Consider the following 20,446-nt stretch of genomic DNA (forward strand, 5'->3'; position numbering starts at 1 on the left):
CTCTCCACTCCTCTCTCCACTTCTCTGCCGCGCTGGTGTATTACCTGATACTTTGTATCCCCCCTCTCGTCCTCAGCACTCCTCTCTCCACTCCTCTCTCCACTTCTCTGCCGCGCTGGTGTATTACCTGATACTTTGTATCCCCCCTCTCGTCCTCAGCACTCCTCTCTCCACTCCTCTCTCCACTTCTCTGCCGCGCTGGTGTATTACCTGATACTTTGTATCCCCCCTCTCGTCCTCAGCACTCCTCTCTCCACTTCTCTGCCGCGGTAACACTAAACACTAGTCTCACTCTTTTCCTCCTTCCCCTCCTACCTGGTGCCCAAGGTACGATCAGTGCTCCTTTACTTCCTGAAATAGCGTTTAAGGGATGGTTCATTTTAATTTGGCTGTGACAGTATTTTCACAGCTGACCTACCCTTGACAGTGATGATTGTTGCAGACGCTGTTGTCAGAGGAGTAGAGGGACCAGGCCAGGGACAGCAATCTAGCAGAAGAAAACAACACCTCACCCACATCCTTATCCCTCTAACACTGCAACACTTTCACTGAAAGAATAAAGGTGATGTAATGTTGGAGCCCATTTAGGCTTTACCCAGCAGGTCTGCATAAAGAGGATGACTGGACCACGGGCCTGAGTGCAGGTGTCTGAGATGGTCTGCACTCGGCTGTGCTGGGGGGAGGTCTTTTGCTCCACCCCTTGGCATTCCTTTAAAAACCCTGGGGTAGAGACAGTCAGACCCTGATGGATTAGGATCTGGGCCCTCCTGAGGCTGTCCTGTATTTTCTGTTTCCCTCCCCTCTTCTATCTGCTATTTCCTGCTGCTTCTACTCGAGAGTACTCTGGGGAAATGGGGGGTGATGGCCCACCACAACGTAATTTTAAAAAAAATTCCCCTAAGTGTACATCTGTGCACCACCTGCGTGCTTGGTGCCTGAGATCTGAAGAGGGGGTCAGATCCCCCAGAACTAGAGTTACAGGTGGTTGTGAGCTATAAGTGGGTGCTGGGAACCAAACTCGGGTCCTCTGCAAGAGCAACACATGTTCTTAATTCCTAGGCCATCTCTCCAGTTAGTACTTTACTTTTTGTGTGTATGGATGTCTCGCCTGCGTGTAAGTCTATGCACCAGTGTGCATGCCTGGTGCCCATGGAAGCTAGAAGAGTGCATCAGATCCTTGGGAACTGGAACTGTTGTGAGCTGCCATGTAGGTGCTGGGATTCCAACTCGAGTCTTCTGCAAGAACAGCCAGTGCTCTTAGCTGCTGAGTCATGTCTCCAGACCCATCAGCCAACAACCTAACAATAGAGGTTTAAGTTCAGGGCAAAAGCACAGGAAACTGGAATACCAAGACAATACAGCTATGTGAAAACCTACCAAACCCATAGTAACTACACCTGGTGAGAGCACATTAAATGAAATCTCAAGAATCAAAAGATGATTATGAATATATTACAAAAATAAGAAAACACGAACTCCTGAATTCCAAGAGAACATGCAGAGTGAACAAAAGAAGGACGTCAGCATAAGATATGAAAGAACAGTGAAGAAAAACCAAACAAACGGAAATGAAAATTCCAATAATTCAGAGATCCGTGGAAAGATTCAGAAACACAAAGGACCATGCAGAGGACAAGAATACCAAGGCTTGAGGACAATGAGAAATTAGATGTTCATTAACAAAGATACATTAATTTAAAAAATATGCCTGGGCTGGGCAGTGGTGGTGCTGCCTTTAATCCCAGCACTTTAATCTCAGTACTCAGAGGCAGACGCAGGCAGATCCCTGCAAGTTTGAGGCCAGCCTGGTCTACAGGGCTAGTTCCAGGATAGCCAAGGCTACACAAGGAAATCCTTTCTTGAGAAACCAAATATATGTGTATACATGTGCATGTGGATGTGCACACTTGAAACATGCATGATTCATGAACTATGAAAGGACTAAATCTATGAATCATGGACAGATTAAGTTTCATGTCAAAGGCACAGGAAAACATTTTCCATAAAGTTATCACAAGAAACTGTACCATATCTAAGATGCTCATATAGTACTAGAGGCATTTAGAATACCCAACCTCCCATGTTATCTTATGATCAAAACACTAAACATACACAGGGGAAGGATATCTAAAGCTGCAAAAGAAAAAAGTCACATTATAAAGACTGACTCATCAAAATAGCACATTCCTTCACAAATTATAAAAGAGGAGAGTTAGGAATGAAGTATTTCAAGGTCTCAAAGACAGTAACTTCCATCTCAGACTACTATCCCCAGTCTGCTGATGTGAATGAAAATAGACCCTATAGACTCATAGGGAGTGGCATTATTTGAAAGAATTAGGAGATGTGGCCTTGTTGGAGTGGGTGCAGCCTTATTGGAGGAAGTATATCACTGGTCATAGGTTTTGGGGTTTCAGAAGCTTAAGTCAGACCCAGTAACCACTCTTTCTTCCTGCTGCTATGGGTCAGAATGCAGAACTTTCAACTCCTTCTCCAGCACCATGCCTGCCATGATGATTGTCTTAGTTAGGGTTTCTATTGCTGCAACCAAACACCATGACCTAAAGGCAAGTTGGGGAGGAAAGGGTTTATTAGGCTTACACTTCAGCATTGCTGTTCATCACTGCAGGAAGTCAGGACAGGAACTCAATCAGGGCAGGATCTGATGCAGGGGCCATGGAGGGGAGCTGCTTACTGGCTTGCTTCCCATGGCTTGCTCAGCCCACCTTTTTATAGAACCCAGGACCACCAGCCCAGGGATGGCACCACCCACCATGGGCTGGGTCCTCCCCCATTAATCACTAAATGAGAAAATGCCTTACAGCTGGGGCTCATGGAGGCCTTTCCTTTCTGATGACTCTAACTTGTGTCAAGTTGACACACAAAACTAGCCAGTACAATAATGAACTAAACCTCTGAACTGTAAGCAAATCCCAATTAAATGTTTTTCTTTATAAGAGTTCCCGTGATATGGCAGCATCTCGTCACAGCAACAGGAACCCGAAGACAGAAGTCAAAATGCTATTGCTGTAGGGGGAGGGGTGTGTGTGCACAACACAACATGGACAGACCTGGCTTCCCAAGACTGCTAAGCCAGGTTAACAGAAGACACTAGAAAGAATTTTTTGGATTGAAGAAAACAAACACACCCAAGAGGCTATGGACAATACAGATACTGTGACTGTAGTCAAATAAATAAGATGAGAAGAATATCAAACACTACAGAGTGACAAGATCAATGTGTATCCTCTCAATACCAACCCTGAACAGTCATGTTCCCAATTCCACAATCAAAGACACAGACCAGCCCTTTGGGGTCAAAAGAAGGATCCGTTTATTTGTTGTCTGCAAGAAATGTGACACCAGTATAAACAGATGGTATCATGAGCTGAGAGGGTGGAAATGGTGCTCCAAAGAAATGGAACTATAAACAAGAGCCAGACAGCCAAAAGGTATAAGAAAAGTCATTTTATCGACAGCAACACTCTATCAAGAGGACATTACAATTCTAAACCTCTGTGCACCCAGTATGTGTGCACCATCTCATTAAACAAAAACTACTAGATGTAAAGTCAAAGATCAGAGGGTAGAAAGATGGCTCCGTGGACCAAGTGCTTGCCACACAAGGAGCAGGATAGGGTACTGAACCCCAGCACTCACATCCAAGCCAGAGAGGTGTGGTGATTTTCTGTAATCCCCAAACTCTGGAGAAGAGCCAGGATCCCCAAGGCAAACTGGCTAGATGAGACTATTTGTTATTGGTGCTCTCTGGCTTCAGCAAGAGAACACACCTCAATGAATGAAGAGTGAGTGAGAGAGACACCAGTGTCAACTCAGGGCTCAGCATTCGTGTATATATATTGTGTGTGCACACAAGTACATACATGCTCACACACACAAACCACATGCAAATAAAAATCTTAAGACAAAGTCACAAATTAATCCCAACACATAGTAGATGACTTCAATAACCCATTCTTACCAACAGATAGGTCATCTTGACAAAAATTAAACACCTGAGTTAACTGACATCATATCACTAGACCTTACAGATACCTACAGAACAGTCCATTCAAACACTTTAGAAGACATTCTCAGCAACCTGTAGAACTGGTTCTAAAATAGACCATAATCATTTAATGGGACACAAAGCCTTAACAAACAAAGGGACATTGAAATAACTTCTTTTATTTTGACCACAAGGCTAAAAGCTAAAAATCAATAGCAAGAGTAACTATAGAACATGTAAACTTGTAGAAATTCAACAACACACCATTGGGTAATGCACAGTCATTGAAGAAATTAAGAAGGCAGTAAAAGATTAGAAGAATCCAAGCAAAAGGAAAACATAACACACTAACACCTATGGGGCACAAAAAGCATTCCTAAGAGGAAAGTTGTAGCTAAACATGCCACATTAAAAAAAAAAAAAAAATCAGCAAATCTGAAATAAATAAAAATGCTCTTTAGAGTCTTGGGAGAAATAAGAACAAGCCAAACCCGAAAACAGTGGTTGGAAAATTAAGATGAAGGCAGAAATTAATAGAAGACTCAGTGAAGCTGAGTTGGTTCTTTGAGTCGATAACAAGGGATAGAAATGTAGTTTACCAAAATGTTTGACTAGCATGCCCAAAGCACTGAGTTTGGTCTCCAGCAGTACACAACCCAGGTGTGGTGGCACACACCAGTAATCTCAACATTTAAGAAGTAGAGACAGGAGATTCAGAAATTAAAAGTTATCCTTAGATACATAACTAATTTGAGACCAGTCTGGGATACATAAGACCTTGCCCTCCCAAAAAAAAGAAAGAGAGAGAGAGAGAGAGAGAGAGAGAGAGAGAGAGAGAGAGAGGAAGAAGGAGGAGGAGGAGGAGGAGGAGGGAAGGAAGGAAGGAAGGAAGGAAGGAAGGAAGGAAGGAAGGAAGGAAGGAAGGAAGGAAGGAAGGAAGGAGGAAAGGAAAGAAAAAGAAAGGAAAGAAAGAAAGAAGAGAGAGAAGAAAGAAAGAAGAAAGAAAAGAGAAAGAAGAAAAAGAAAGAAAGAAAGAAAGAAAGAAAGAAAGAAAGAAAGAAAGAAAGAAAGAAAGAAGAAAAGAAAGAAAAAGAAAAAGAAAGGAAGGTAGGGAGGAGGGAGCAAAGAAAGAGAGAAAGGAGAGGAGAGAGGGGGAAGGTAAGAGAAGAGAGAGGAGAAGGGGACAAAGGGGCAAGATCAGAAGTAGGGAAAGCACTTCAAGATGCAGACACGGGCAAGGGCTTTCTGAAGAGACTTTCGGATCACTCAGGAAGTAACGCCAACAATTAAAAAAGGGGTCCCATGGCCGGGCAGTGGTGGTGCACTGCCGTGGGATCTTTCTGTAGGCTGTGAACATGTGCTGCTCCCACTGGCTGGCTAACAAAGCTGCATTGGCCTATGGCAGGGCAGGATGGAGCCAGGCAGGAAAATCCAAGAGAGACAGTGAGAGAAGGGAGAGTGGGGAGAGATGCCAAACCGCCATCCAAGGAGCAACATGGAATGGGGCGTAGATAAAGCCACGGAACACATGGCGATACACAGATAATAGTAATGGGTTAAGTTATAAGAGCTGGCTAGCAAGAAGCCTGAGCCATAGGCCATATAATTTGCAATTAATATTAAGCCTCTGAGTGATTATTTTATAAGCAGATGCGAGACCCGGGCCAGGAGATACTTATGGCTACAGTGCATGCCCTTAATCCCAGCAGCAGAGGAAAGTGGGTCTCTGTGAGTTCGAGGCCAGCCTGGTCTACAGAGTGAGTTCCAAGACAGGCTCCAAAGCTACAGAGAAACCCTATCTTGGAAAACTATAAAACTAAAGGGGGGAGGAGATCCCATGATATGACAAAGTTTTGCAACAAGACATTCAAATCAAAATTTAGAAAATTTCTGCTTTTTAAGATCATTGATGTTTTGTCTGCATGTATGTCTACGTAAAATCCCCTGGAACTAACTTACAGACAGGTGTGAGCTGCTATGTGGATGTTGGGAATTGAACCCCGGACCGCTGGAAGAGCAGCCAGTGCTCTAACTGCTGAGCCACCCCTCCAGCCCCTGCTTTAGCATTTTTAAGCTTTTCTTTTTTCTATCAGTGTTGTTTTCTTTTTGCCCAAGTAGAGAAGGAAAAAACACCTCCTGAGGACACTTCCTCCTAAGCCCTTCACTCTTTCAGAAGAAAGCTCTGGTTCACAACCGCCCCAGTCTTCAGTAGAAGCCTACTTTTATATGTTGCCCAGTTATTATAAGCCAAGATCTCAAAACCTTAAAAATCTGCTTAACTGGCACAACAATGAGGCAGACACCTTTTAAATCCCTACAAAGTCCAACAAAATGGCTTCCTGATATAAAGAAACAGAAGACATACCCTTTTCTAGAGAGCAAGAACAAGGCTACACTTTAAGGCTGTCACCATGTGCTTTATTTAAGCCACCCTTAACCATTCTTGACCATGACAAGGATTTTACACACTCGTTTTACGATTAGAGTCTCGCTCACTGCTTCACTGTGATGCTGACATTGCTTTTGTGATGCTCAACACTGAGCACAAGCTCCTCCCCCACTTGTACCCGGATGGGGTTATTCAGGACCACGGCAGCTTGTTTCCAGTGGGAGGCTTCGCCTGAGGTGTCCAACCTGACTTCATCAAGGCACAAATAAAACCAAAATGGGACAGCAGTCACTCGTCCAGATCTACAAATGCGGACCTATGGAAATTGAATTTTGAACATTTCATCAAGGCAAGTAATTCTTCTTTCTCTTTTTAATCAATTTGAATGCAAAAACTAAAAATATACTGAACCACCCATTCAAACTTAATAACTATGTCTTAGACACTAATATTTATTCAATCTATTTTTGCATGTTGTCTAGAAGAGAAGATTGAAATCTTCAAAGGAAATGACAGACCATGTAAATATGGTGTCCCTCACTTAAGGTAAACTGTTCTGAAAGTGACAAGTGTGGTCGTTTGTGGTTGTCCTTACCTTTACTTCTCTACTGGAAGTGTTCAAATACGGAGTCATCAGATCTAATCTTAAGAGTTCCACTGGCTGGCTTAAAGGGATACATGGTAATGAAGATAAATCCAGAAATACACGGATAGGCACCTGAGGAGAGAGTACATGTTGACTTTCATCAGGTCTGCTCCATTTACAATTAGCTCCTTGTGACAGGACGCTTTTCATTGCCTCGTTTATTTTACGCATCAACCTAAGGCACGAATCCTCACAATCAGTTTTTCAGGATGAATGAACAAGCCAAGGTTTAGGCAGGCTCAACACTTTGCTATGGTTTGTTACCTTTCTCCTCCATGAAAGCACACTCAACTTTTAAGTGGCCAAACAATTCCAGAAACATTTGTACCTAGAATATGTGAGCTAATAAGCAAATAATCTAACAGTAAGTATTAAAAGTATTAATGTGTTTGATCAGAGGCACCAAATTTAACCAGGCATGGTGGGTGGCACACACCCTTAATCCCAGCACTTGGGAGACAAGAGGCAAGGGCATCTTATGAGAGGCCAGCCAAGGCTGCACAGTGAGTCCAGACCAGCCAAGGCTACACACTGAGATGCTGCCTCAAACAAACAAACAGCAAGGGATGGGCACAAAGGCATCTGAACAGATTCATCCTGAAAACCAAGGTCTTTCCTACAAGGCAATGGTTCCCAAAACCTCAGCTGCAAGTTCAAGTTACTCAGGGTACACTCCATGCCAACCTGTGGTCAGGTCCAGGATTCTGAAGCTCTCAGAGTCCCCACACACAGCAATTTCAGTTGCAATCCATCTGTCTTTCATACTTTCAAGCCCCTTCCTCATTTGAAATGAAGAGACAGTGCTGCTCAGAAGCTACTCTCCTGTCTGTGAAAGGTGGCGACTGCCACAGATTTTCAACCTCTCTGGAGCCCTCAATCATCCAACCTTTCATAAAAGCTCAGGGCCCACACCACTTCCGGTCTGCTTTCTGCCTTTACTCCTGTTTGTGCCAGCGACTGAGAACCCGACACTCCCACTTCTCACTGCCTGGGGCTGGAATCCTCTCCGCTCTACTCACACTGTCCACCCCACTTGTGTTTCTCAGCCTAACCTCCTGGCCTCTTGTCACCATCAATAATCTTTCAAGCTCTCTAAATTCAGGTCTCTCCAGGCACCAAGCACACATATGGTACACATACATACATGTAGGCAAAACACACTTAAAATAAACACATCTAAAAACATTTGAAAGACAAACAAACCCATTCGGAAATGGCCGACAGGAGACACACGTGGAGCAATGGTGATTTATACTACCTCTGTATTTGATCTTCTCTTGGCTTTGGTGTTGCTGCTCTCTTGGTTTTTGGTACAAAGCTCCTAAACACAGGAGTCTTCTCACCGTCAAGGGAACAGAAGAGTATCTTCTGTATACCAAGGCCACGCCAGGGGTTAGGGACTGCTGGAGTCTCGGGTTTGTTCTCAGGAAGAAGAAGGCGTGGCTACGGGGTCGGTCTTGACTGTCTCTCTTCCCTGCCTGGCCTCAAAGCCAGACTGAATCATCACTAATACCCAGTGGTGTCATATACACATGGAGCCCACAAGACCCACAGGACAGCGTTGGCAGACTGTGCAGCTCAGCATGTCCGGGAAGACCATGCACACTTTGTGCAGCCCAGCATGTCCAGGAAGACCATGCACACTCTGTGCAGCCCAGCATGTCCAGGAAGACCATGCACACTCTGTGCAGCTCAGCATGTCCAGGAAGACCATGCACACTCTGTGCAGCTCAGCATGTCCAGGAAGACCATGCACACTCTGCACCTTCCATGTGCCGCACCCTCTGCAGCTCTCCCGGTTCCTCGTCTGCACCCCTAGAATAAGTAGGTTAATCTAAGCCAATCATTTTCCTACGTCCTGGAGCTGCTACTGCAAATCCATCCAAATCTGAAGAGGGCTTTATAAACTGAGGGGACCTTCAATTTGTACCTGGTGGTTTAGAAGTACAGATGACAACCTACGAGGTACATCTGACTTCTGAAGTTGTGGCTGTCCTGTAGGTTCTGCCTACCTCCAGAGAGCAGGACCAGAACTGAACAGAACTAAACAAGGCCCAGTTGTTGTCTGCTGGGGAACCTGGGGAACGAACTGCTTGGTAGAGTGCAGGGTAAGTCCCTGCAGAGCTGTCATCAGGAGCACCGGAGCAAAAGGTGGGGGAGAGGAGAAAGAGCTCCTCATGGGAGAGGGGCACACAGCTCCCCGAGGTCTTAGTCGCTGGTCATTAACTCCATTTCAGAAGAGGAAAATCTAACCTGGCAACTAGCCTCTCCCCAGACCTGTCAGAAGCCCTCAGCAGAACAAACTCCTATGTCAGGAACAGACGGACAGTAAGACAATCAATCATCTTACCCCATCACTCACAAAACTGAAAAAGTGACTTCTGAACCCCAAATCCCCCATTCAATGTTAGGGTTTTTGTTTTACCTGGATATTGCAGCTTTTTCCATTATTTCCTGCTGAATGAGCCCAGATGGCTCAATGACATCTAATATAATTATGCTCCACAATTTGTCTGACTTGGGCCTTTGCAACACAGCAGCTTCATCCTCTATATGTCTCAGCCAAAACTCAAGTGTTTCCTTAGGGAAATGATTGGCTTCAGATATGAGGTCCAAAGTGACACAATGCTGGTCTTTCTCCACAGAACTATAGGGCTTAACCTCACCAAGTGTTCCAGCAATTACAGGCAAAAGAGAGAAGCCTTCAGACACATCCAACACATAGAAAGGGTCAGAGGTGCTCGGCGCAGCTGCGCTCTGTCCACTTGCAGAGTTCATCTCAGTATCCTGACAGGGAGGATCCACGGGCTGGCACAGCTTCTCTGGGGCCAGTGAAGACAACACCTTCCTCATCGCCATCTTAAAGCCTTCATGATAGGGAAGGTTATTGAGCAAAGCAATCTCTGTAGGTTCTAACACACAGGTCTGCCCCAGAGCGTCAGCTCTACTGGTCTGAAGGTTCGCTAGAGCACTGCAGAGCTCAGCCTCATTCCCTCGAGAGAGGGAGTCTCGACTCTCGGTACAATTGTGTATAACTTCCATTGCGTGTTCCAAATGCAAGATATTGATGCTCTGGATTCTCAGGTAACAATCCTGACAAGATGCTTCCATTGTCACACGGTCCCCAGGCTTTATCCAGTAGTCTGCATTAGTAAGAAAGAAAAATATACATAACTGATTGTCTTAGTCAGGGTTTCTATTGCTGTAATAAACACTATGACCAAAAGCAAGTTTGGGAAGAAAGGGTTTATTTGGCTTACACTTTCACATTATAGTCCATCATTAAAGGAAGTCAGGGCAGGAACCTGGAGACAGGAGTTGACGCAGAGGCCATGGGGCGGTGCTGCTTACCAGCTTGCTCCCCATAGCTTGCTCAACTTCCTTTCTTATAGAGCCCAGGACCACCAGTCGGCGTAGCCCCACCCACAATGGACTGGGCCCTCCCCCATCAATTACTAATTATAAAAATGCCCTGCTGGGCGGTGGTGGCGCACGCCTTTAATCCCAGCACTCGGGAGGCAGAGCCAGGCGGATCTCTGTGAGTTCGAGGCCAGCCTGGGCTACCAAGTGAGTTCCAGGAAAGGCACAAAGCTACACAGAGAAACCCTGTCTCGGGAAAAAAAGAAAAAAAAAAAAAAAGAAAAAAAAAAGAAAATAAATGAATACAGATTTTAAAATGTAACTTGCTGAGAGCCAAGCTTTTTTATTTCCATGTCTTATCATTCCTCCCTCCACCACTCTAGGGTAGACAGCATTGTCCTAGTTTCAGATATGACCCAATAAAAGATCTTTGCCAGCAAAGTCATTCAACAGGAGAACCAAGACCTGAACCCAAATCTTCAGACTATAGATTCCACAGTTTACTGTCCTGGTGAATCAGATCCCTGATAGAGACTACACAGACATGTACTTCCTTCCTGCTTTAAATGGGTCGAGTTCTTTATATATCTAACTGCGAAAAACATGGAAACCCATCAAACTGCTATAAAACTGTTTTATTTACCTAAATAGAAAAATATCTTTAATATACATTTTCACAGGAAAGTTTGCAGATCTCCAAATTCTCTTAAAAGTGCAAGATTTTGTACTTGCATTAATTTCTATATTTGTTTATTGGAGGCATATGCACACGCTCTGGCATGATCGGAGGACAACCTGGGGGAATCAGCTCTCTCTCCCACTATATGGGTTCCAGAAATCAAACTCGGGTCACTAGGACTGGCAGCAAGCACCTTTATCCACTGAGCCTCTCTCCAGCCCACAAGATACATTCTTATGACTTGGGCTCTACAAATGTTATCAGGAGTTAAGTACTCCCTCACTTAATACTTTCCTAACCCCTTTTTGGGAAAAAAAAAAAAAAGAAGAAGAAAAAAAGCAGTACTCACTTGAGAAGCACTTATAATAAAATTAAAACATTATCATGGTTTCTGAGCAAGGTCGACAGGCAAATTCATGAGTGTTTTATTTCTGCTTTGTTTTTTGTTTTTAAAGTAAAGTTTCTTTCATCTACTGACAACTAATACTTAAAACTATGCAATGACTAATGAGAGTTACAGCTAAGGAGCATGCAACAGAGTAATTTTTAAATTTTAATTTATTTCTTTAGAGACAGGGCCTCACTATGTAAACCTGGCTGGCCCTGAACTGCCTCCAGAGCGCGGTGATTAAAGGTGTGTGACACTGTACACAGTATTTTTGTTTTTTAACAGAATATCTTTTATTTACTCTTTGATAATTTTATACACATAAACAACACTTCTTGATCACGTGCATTCTCAACCCCACCTCCAGGAACTCTCAGCCCCTCTCCCACTTTCCAGGGCAATGATTGACTCTCTCATTATTTTTTGAGACTGGGTCTCAGTGTGTAGCCAAGGTTGGCCTAGATGTTGCTATACAGACCAGACAGGCCGTGGATTCCCAGAGGTCTGCTTGCCACCTGAGGCCTTCCAGTCCTGTGACTAATGGCATGTACCACCACAGCGGGCTTTAGTCTCTCTTCTGAACTACGTATTAGTTACTTATATTTACTTTTTTTTTTTTTGGTTTTTTTTCGAGACAGGGTTTCTCTGTGTAGCTTTGCGCCTTTCCTGGGACTCACTTGGTAGTACAGGCTGGCCTCGAACTCACAGAGATCCGCCTGGCTCTGCCTTCCGAGTGCTGGGATTAAAGGCGTGTGCCACCACCGCCCGGCCTTATATTTACTTTTGAGCAAAGATATTTATAATTCTGAAATATTTAAGTAATATTCTTTTGCTGAAAACTTCATCTCCAAAGGATTCTTTTCTTCTTTTTGGTCAGTGATTCAATTACTTATATTAAAGCAACAAATTTTGTTTGATTGGTTTTTGGTGGGGAGTTTGGTTTAAAAAAATTTTAAGATTTATTCATTTTTTAAAATGTATATGGATGTTTTGTCTGCATATATGTCTACACATCAAAAGAGGCTTTCAGATCCCATGGGACTATGGGTATGGACGGTTCTGAGCTGCCATGTGGGTGGGTGCCGGGAATTGAACTCGGGTCCTCTGGAAGAACAGCCAGTGCTCTTAACCACTGAGCCATCTCTCCAGCCCCCCAAATTTTTTAAATGAGATGATACTTACCTGCAAGGGCCTGTACTGGGTAAACAGCCTGTTCCCAACAGGTCTCCTCAGCAGGACTTGTGGACAGACTGTGTTCATCATCCAGCTGGAGAACAAACCAAACCATAACAGCATCCAGCAGGCCTTCTTTAACAGCAGGAATGCTGAGAGGATGCGGCTCTTTAGCTGCAAAGACCCTTTAATTCCTGAATAGAAATGTAAAATGGGTAAGAAAACAGAGTTTAGGAAACTAGTAAGGAGACAAAAAATGTAAATAATAAAAAAGAATGAGAAGGTTTTATAAATGGAATATGTGTTTCCCTCAATGTCATACCTGAAACCAATTCTTAAAGTTCACAGTCTTTGTTGTTCGAATCTCAAATGATCTTATAATAAAAAAAAAAAAAACAAAAACCCTGAGCCAGATATTGGAGTGAAAGCTGAAAGATCAGAGAAGCAGAGCAAGCCACAGCCAACCTCACCTCACCAACTCCACGAATCCTCTGACTGTATGCCTCTTCGTCCTCAGCTGAAAAAAAAGCCTTTAGTTCCTGTCTCCTCACACCTTATATACCTTTCTCCACCCACCCATTAAAGGCTATGTGTGCTTCCCAGTACTGGGGTTAAAGGTGTGTGCCACCACTGCCTGGCTCTGTTTCTCTCCTAGCCTGAGTCAATCTCATGCAGTCCAGGGTGGCCTTCATGGATCTCTGCCTCCCAAGTGCTAGTATTAAAGGTGTGTGCCACCATTGCCTGGCCTCTATGTTTAATCTAGTGGCTTGTTCTGTTCATTGATCCTCAGTCACTTTTATTAGGGTTCACAATATATCACCACCAGTCTCGCCCTGCCCAGTTAGGGAGTCACAGAATATCATACATCTGCTAAACATGCAGCAGACACATACACACACTCCTGATGAAAACACACCAGTGACGTGGTGCCGGAAGACAAAAACATGCAGCAAAGAACGGGGTCATTTTATTCGGGAAAAGTACTCAGGTGCACACGCACACATACGGAGAGAAGAGCAAGCCCAGAACACACTTTAAACAAGCGATGCAGGAAGAGACACCATTTCAAAAGGTGACACTGGGGCCTTTACATTTCTGTTCTGTCCTCCTTCAAAGTGTTAAACACACAGACACTGTTTTTAAAGCCAAAACCTTTACAGGGTGTGTGTGGTGTAAGGAAAAATTCAAATAAAAACTATTAAAATAAATACAAGAACAGCTGTGGGGAACTAACAGCCACACTCGCACTACTCCTGGGACCACTGTGTCTGGTCAGAAACGACCTTAGAACCCAGGACTCTCGACGTCGCAGAACCAAACTTAAAACAGCTGCACACCACCCTCGAGAAAGGGGACCTAAAGGGGAAGCTTCAACTCCATTTTCAAGTTCATGCTGAAGCACCCTTCGGTCTCCTGCCACCCCACCTCACAAGGGCGCAACTAGAACACCTGTCACGAACACCATTCTTTCTTCAAGACGTTAGAAGGGATGTACTTTACAGTTCTCTAGGGGCACTTTCCGCACATCTTCCTATCACCCCAACACACGCACACACAAACCAGGGCGGTCCACCTGGCGGCTCCTCAGGCCTGCTCTGGCTTTAAAAGGCAAACCCAGCAGGAAGTGCAGCTCGGCAGTACAGAGCCTTGTCTAGCATGCGCCAGGTTCTAGGTCCAATCCCTAGCATCCCCAAAACAAAAGACCTAAATGTCTCTGTCTCAGGAGTCCTTCAGCCCTTGGTGAAATGGGATATGCCATTTCCCTAACACAATGGTTCTCAACCTTACTAATGCGGTGACCCTTAATACAGTTCCTTACGTTGTGGTGACTCCCAACCATAAAATTATTTTCATTGCTACATCTTAACTGTAATTTTGCTACTGTTATGAAACGTCATGTAAATATCTGTGTTTCCCGATGGTCTTAGGTGACCCCTGTGAAAGGGTCATTCAACCCCTCTCCAAGGGGTCGTGACCCACAGGCTGAGAAACACTGTTCTAACAACTTTAATTTGAAATTTAGATTATTAGGTTTAGATTATTGCTCCTTTTAAGGAAAAGGATTAATTTGAGAAAACAGCATGATAAAGAGAAAAATAAAGATCTACGCTGGAACTTTTGCCTCTGCACTTACATACATGATAACATGGCAGAATGTATCCCTGCAAGCAGCTTCATCTAAAGAGCACACACACCTTACTTCTGCTGTCACAGTGAACGTTCGTGTAGAGCACATGGCACGGCACGGCACAGACTCTCCACAGACTCTAGAGAGCTTTTCCCATGCATTCAAAAAGAATTTTTCAAACGGGAATTTTAATTTGCTGCTAATCATTTCTTCATAAGTAGAACTTAATGTACATTCAAACAGTAAGACACAGCTGGGCAGTACTGGTGATGGCGCACACCCTTGACCCAGCACCCACTCAGGAGGTGGAGGTAGAGGCAGGTGGATCTCTGAGTTCGAGGCCAGCCTGGTCTACAGCATGAGTTCCAGGACAGGTCTGCACAGAGAAAGCATGTCTTGAAACAAAATAAAACAAAAAGTAACACTTCGAAAGAAAATAAAAAAAGTAAGACTTCATATATTACCTGAAACAATTTAGGATATTTTAAAAATTCTTAAAAGTAAGAATTAAGGGCCGGGCATGGTGGCACATCACAGAGGCAGGCGGATTTCTGTGATTTCTAGGCCAGCCTAATCTACAAAGTGAGTTCCAGGTCAGCCAGGGCTGCTAAACAGAGAAACCATGTCTGGGATGGGGGGTGGGGAAGAGAGTAAGAATTAACTTCTTGATTTGTTTTACCTGAAGACTGTTGAAATCCACTTTCATAATTTCAAAGCACTCTGTCAGAGGCAAATACCCTCCAGGGACCCGACTCATCTTCTCCGTTGTGTACGGTTCAGCTGCTTCTCCACTATCCACAGCAGAGTAGGCTGGGCTCTGAAACTTCACATTTGCTGGTAAATGGACACCAGCAATGTCCTTAGTGCCCACCCTGGTGAGAGTGTAAGAAAAGGAGGTAAAAGATGGGTTCTTTAATTATCAACATCATTATCTTACAGTTGAGAAAGTATAAATATAAAAGTGAAGTAAGACCCCAAAGCCACAGATTTCTTCAATTGTAAACATACACGATCACATGAAGAAAATATGATAGTCTATATTAAAATGAACAACTTTGTAGGACTGAGAGATGGTTGCTGTTCTTGCAGAGGTCCTGACTCCCAGTCTGACTCGCAGCACACACCACCTGTAACCCCAGCCCCAGGGGATATAACACACTCTTATGTCCTACAGACACCACATACACACGGCAGACAGTCACACAAACACACGTGCATAAATAAAAACTGGAAAACTTTAAAAAGGAAAATATTTAGAACACATATTCAACAAACGATTCATATTCAAATGTACACTTGAATTCCAACAAGTTAATAGAAGTTAATCAGATTTGAGTGTTTTCACTCGACTTACCTTTGGTTGCAGAAGTAAATGTTCCCATGCATGAATTAAACTCTCCACAATTCCTTCTCAAAACACACCTGCATCAACAGTTTCTGTTACAACTAGGGACACTCTATAGAATGATGTTTTAAAGATACATGTAAGTAAAATGACATGCTATTTATATAAAGCTGTCAAGACATGAGAAAAAGGCAAACATGTTACAGAAAATCTCTATGTAAACTTTCCTGATACATTTTATTTTAGTATCTTCCCCTGAATCCTGAGGTGTTCCTTGGGCTCCTCTCTTCTTCATCAGCTTCCTTTCCTTAATCTAGGCATAAAAGGGTTGCCTTCTCAGACTCTCATTCCCTGCCTAAGTCCTTAAGAGTAATTGGTACCCACATCTTTACTAGTCCCTTCCTTAACATCAAACACTGAGTTCTAACACCCCAGACAAATGTTTTTCTCCCAGCCAGAACTTGGGATGTGGAGACAAGAGGATCAGGCAGAAGTTATCTTTGACTATGTTGTGGGTTTGAAGCTAGCCTGGGCTACATGGAACCCTGTACTAAAAAAGCAAAAGCAAATCAAGGAGGGAATACATCCAGATTCTCTACCATCAATGACCTTTCTCAAAATGAATTTTTGTTTTGTTTTTGTTTTTTGGAGACAGGGTTTCTCTGTGTATCCCTGGCTGTCCTGGAACTCACACTGTAGACCAAGCTGGCCTCAAACTCAGAGATCCTCCTGCCTCTGCCTCCCAAGTACTGGGATTAAAGGCATGTACCACCCCACCAGGAATGAATTTTCTTTTTCAGCTTCCTTTTAAACATGTTTGTTTTGTGTGTGAATACATGTACATACTCTTTCTGTGGGTACAGGTGTACCATAATGCACATGTAGATGTCTGAGATGGTTCTCTCCTTCTATCTTGTGTGTGAATACATGTACACACTCTTTCTGTGGGTACAGGTGTACCATAATGCACGTGTGGATGTCTGAGATGGTTCTCTCCTTCTACCTTGTGGGTTTGAGGAACTGAACTCAGGTCATGAGGCTTGGCAACAAATGTCTTTACCCAGTGAGCCACCTTGCCAGTCCAGTTATGATTTGATATTCAAATAACATTTAATGCTGACAAGAATCTTCCCTCCCAAAATTCCATCTTGACCGTCTACATTACACGTATCTGACTACGCCTCCCCTACCCCTTCTCCAGTCTCCACAAACCTACCCCAGAGGTCCGCTCCTTTCCTCATTCATTCATTCTTTCTCAGAAAGAAGGTTTCCCCTTCTCTGAACTCCTCTAGCTTTCACTGCCGGCACCGTTCACTTCTGTATCTAAAGATGTACAAAAATGTCATAATAGCCCTTATGCTCCTCTCCAGATGTGGAGGCATCTGAGAGGTAGGGATGACTTGGGTATCCTCCACGGTACATAGACCCAACTACCTACAGACAGAAAACATTCACTATTTATAACCGCATACACTTAGAATATGAAAAGTACCTCAATCGTCTAGTCCTACAACTCAGTCCAGAAATTTGCTTATGGTCAAGTAGGAGTCTGAACTGAAATATCTATTTCACCTGCTTCAAAAGCACTCTGTGAGGAAAACACACATTACAGTAACCTTAGCTTCATGCCAGTCCAAATCTTATGTGGAAGCCCTAATCGTATACTTGGAGACAGAGCCCTTAGGAGGCAATTAAGGTTAATGAAGTCACCAACGTGAGGTCCTAATCCAGCAGGACTGGTGTCCTACTGAAAGAACCAACACTAGCATTAAGTCACACACAGGAAAGGTCCCATGAGGACACAAAGAACAGGTAGCCAACTGCACCCAGGAGGAACCCTACCTGAAAAATTATGTGCCTGATGTTTAAATTCTGTTATCTTAGGCTCCTAAGACAACTTAGGACAACGTTTCTGTTTTGTATAAAATGAGTATGCACCTGCATTAACAATCTGATAAACTTCTTCTCTAACAAAGACCACTGACAAGTGTAAGTATCATGCACACATTATTAAAACAAGAAGAAGACTTAAAAATCAGAGTTTGGGCTGGAGAGATGGCTCAGCGGTTAAGAACACTGGCTGTTCTTCTAGAGGTCCTGAGTTCAATTCCCAGCAACCACATGGTGGCTCACAGCCATCTGTAATGAGATCTGGTGCCCTCTTCTGGCCTGCAGGGATACATGCAGACATTACACTGTATAATAAATAAATATATCTTTAAAAAAAAAAAAAATCAGAGTTCAAATAACAATAGAGTACCAAAAACTTCTTTACATGTAGACTACATTTAAGTAAGCCACAAGACAGACAGCACAGGCAGTTACAACACAAGTGTTACATTATGAAAGGGAAAGTTCAGCCGGGGGGTGGTGGATCTCTGTGACTGTGAGTTCAAGGCCAGCCTGGTCTACAGAATGAGTTCTAGGACAGCCAGGACTGTTTCACAGAGAAACCCTGTCTTGAAAAATTTTTTTTAAAAAGGAACGTTCTTTAAAATGATGGGCCAGAGGACGTTCAAATCCCTTCTAGCTCTAATCTTCCATTGCTCTCCTGCCCACAGTGAGATGCAGATGAAAACATAAGGCTTCTCAGACTGCACATACAGTATCTGAAGGCCACAGGAAGACACTCTGTCAACTGGCACTTCTAAACTTTCATTTTAATCAAGGATGGTGATAAAAATGTGATGTCTGCTCAGTGTGAACTGTTTACACTTTAAACAGTTACTTAACACTGCTGACCTACAGGAAGTCTATCCACTTTTATGGAAAAAGCATGAGTTTACATGATGTGTTAAAGAAGGGTTTTTGTTAACTTCCTCAGTATCAATTTTTCTTGAGTTCTTTGGGTACTTTTTAAAAAGTACGTTATTATAAAATCCTGTACCACAAAATGAGGATGTTAATACTCTTTTTAACATAAGAAGCTGGAAATGCATCTTAATGTTTCTGGTGAGTTATAAACACACCTTTCAGGAATGTGTTTTGGAATCTCTATATCAAGTGACTTCATATGGAGGAGCTGAATCCCAGTGTCCATCTTGTTTGCGGCCATGACGTCACAGGCGAGTTCGTAAATGGTCCTGGACACTTCGCAGGCGTACACGGAGTGCGCACCAGCGTTCTTAGCAAACATGCTGCAAGAGAAGAACCCACTGTGAACACTTCCAATGTTAACAAAACTATGACTCCAAACATGAGGTTTCCTTCCATTCCTCAATATAACGACAATTTCTTCTGCATTTAAAGATCAGGGCCAGCAAGACGGCTCAACGGGTAAAGCATCTGCCACTCAAGTCTGGCAACTCAAGTTCAATCCCTGAACCCACAGTGGAAGGAGAAAACTGACTCCTGAGAGTTAACTTCTGGCTTGCACATGCACATGTACACACAAAATACAGCACACACACACACACACACACACACACACACACACACACACACACACACAGATTAATAATAATCTAATTAGGCCAGGCAGTGATGGAGCACATCTTTTCTTTTTTTTTTTTTTTTTTTTGGTTTTTCGAGACAGGGTTTCTCTGTGTAGCTTTGCGCCTTTCCTGGAACTCACTTGGTAGCCCAGGCTGGCCTCGAACTCACAAAGATCCGCCTGCCTCTGCCTCCCGAGTGCTGGTATTAAAGGCGTGCGCCACCAACGCCCGGCTACACAAGATTTATTTATTTATCATGTATACAGTGTTCTGCCTGTGCATTTGCCTCTAGGCCAGAAAAGGGCACCAGATCTCATTACAGGTGGTTCTGAGCCACCATGTGGTTTTTGGGAACTGAACTCAGGACCTTTGGAAGAGCAGACAGTGCTCTTAACCTCTGAGCCATCTCCAGCACCCTGTGGAGTATATCTTTAATCCCAGCACCCAGGAGGCAGAGGCAGGTGAATCTCTGTGAGTTCAATGCCAGCTTGGTCTACAAAGGACAGCCAAAGACATATAGTAAGACACTATGTCAAAAGGTCTAAAAAAAAAATTAAGATAAAAATAATAATGCCGGGCAGCAGTGGCACACACCTTTAATCCCAGCACTCAGGAGGCAGAGGCAGGCGGATCTCTGTAAATTCGAGGCTAGCCTGTTCTACAGAGCAAGATCCAGGACAGGCACCAAAACTACAAAGAGAAACCCTGTCTTGAAAAATAATAACAACAACAACAATAATAATAATAAATGAAGCTGGGTATGGCGGTGCACGTCTTTAATTTCAGCACTCAGGAGGCAGAGGCAGGCAGATCTGTGTGAATTCAATGTCAGCCTGTTCTACAGAGGGAGTTCAAGGACAGCCAGGAATATACAGAGAAACCCTATCTCAAAAAA

The 20,446-nt window shown here is 43.6% G+C and overlaps 1 protein-coding gene across 1 annotated transcript in view; it reads right to left on the reverse strand.

Annotated features, from left to right (window-relative positions):
• Positions 1–6,405: 6,405 nt before the first annotated feature.
• LOC121826478 (protein arginine N-methyltransferase 9-like) overlaps positions 6,406–20,446 on the reverse strand; it is a 151,101-nt gene continuing 137,060 nt past the window's right edge. The window contains 8 exon segments of the mRNA XM_076571513.1: positions 6,406–7,116; positions 8,303–8,859; positions 9,470–10,187; positions 12,654–12,818; positions 14,891–14,909; positions 15,452–15,644; positions 16,044–16,229; positions 19,087–19,254. Of these exon segments, the coding sequence (XP_076427628.1) occupies positions 8,775–8,859; positions 9,470–10,187; positions 12,654–12,818; positions 14,891–14,909; positions 15,452–15,644; positions 16,044–16,229; positions 19,087–19,254 (1,534 nt within the window). The 3' untranslated portion in view covers positions 6,406–7,116; positions 8,303–8,774.

The sequence above is a fragment of the Peromyscus maniculatus genome, chromosome 5, assembly GCF_049852395.1.
Source record: "Peromyscus maniculatus bairdii isolate BWxNUB_F1_BW_parent chromosome 5, HU_Pman_BW_mat_3.1, whole genome shotgun sequence".
NCBI lineage: Eukaryota > Metazoa > Chordata > Mammalia > Rodentia > Cricetidae > Peromyscus > Peromyscus maniculatus.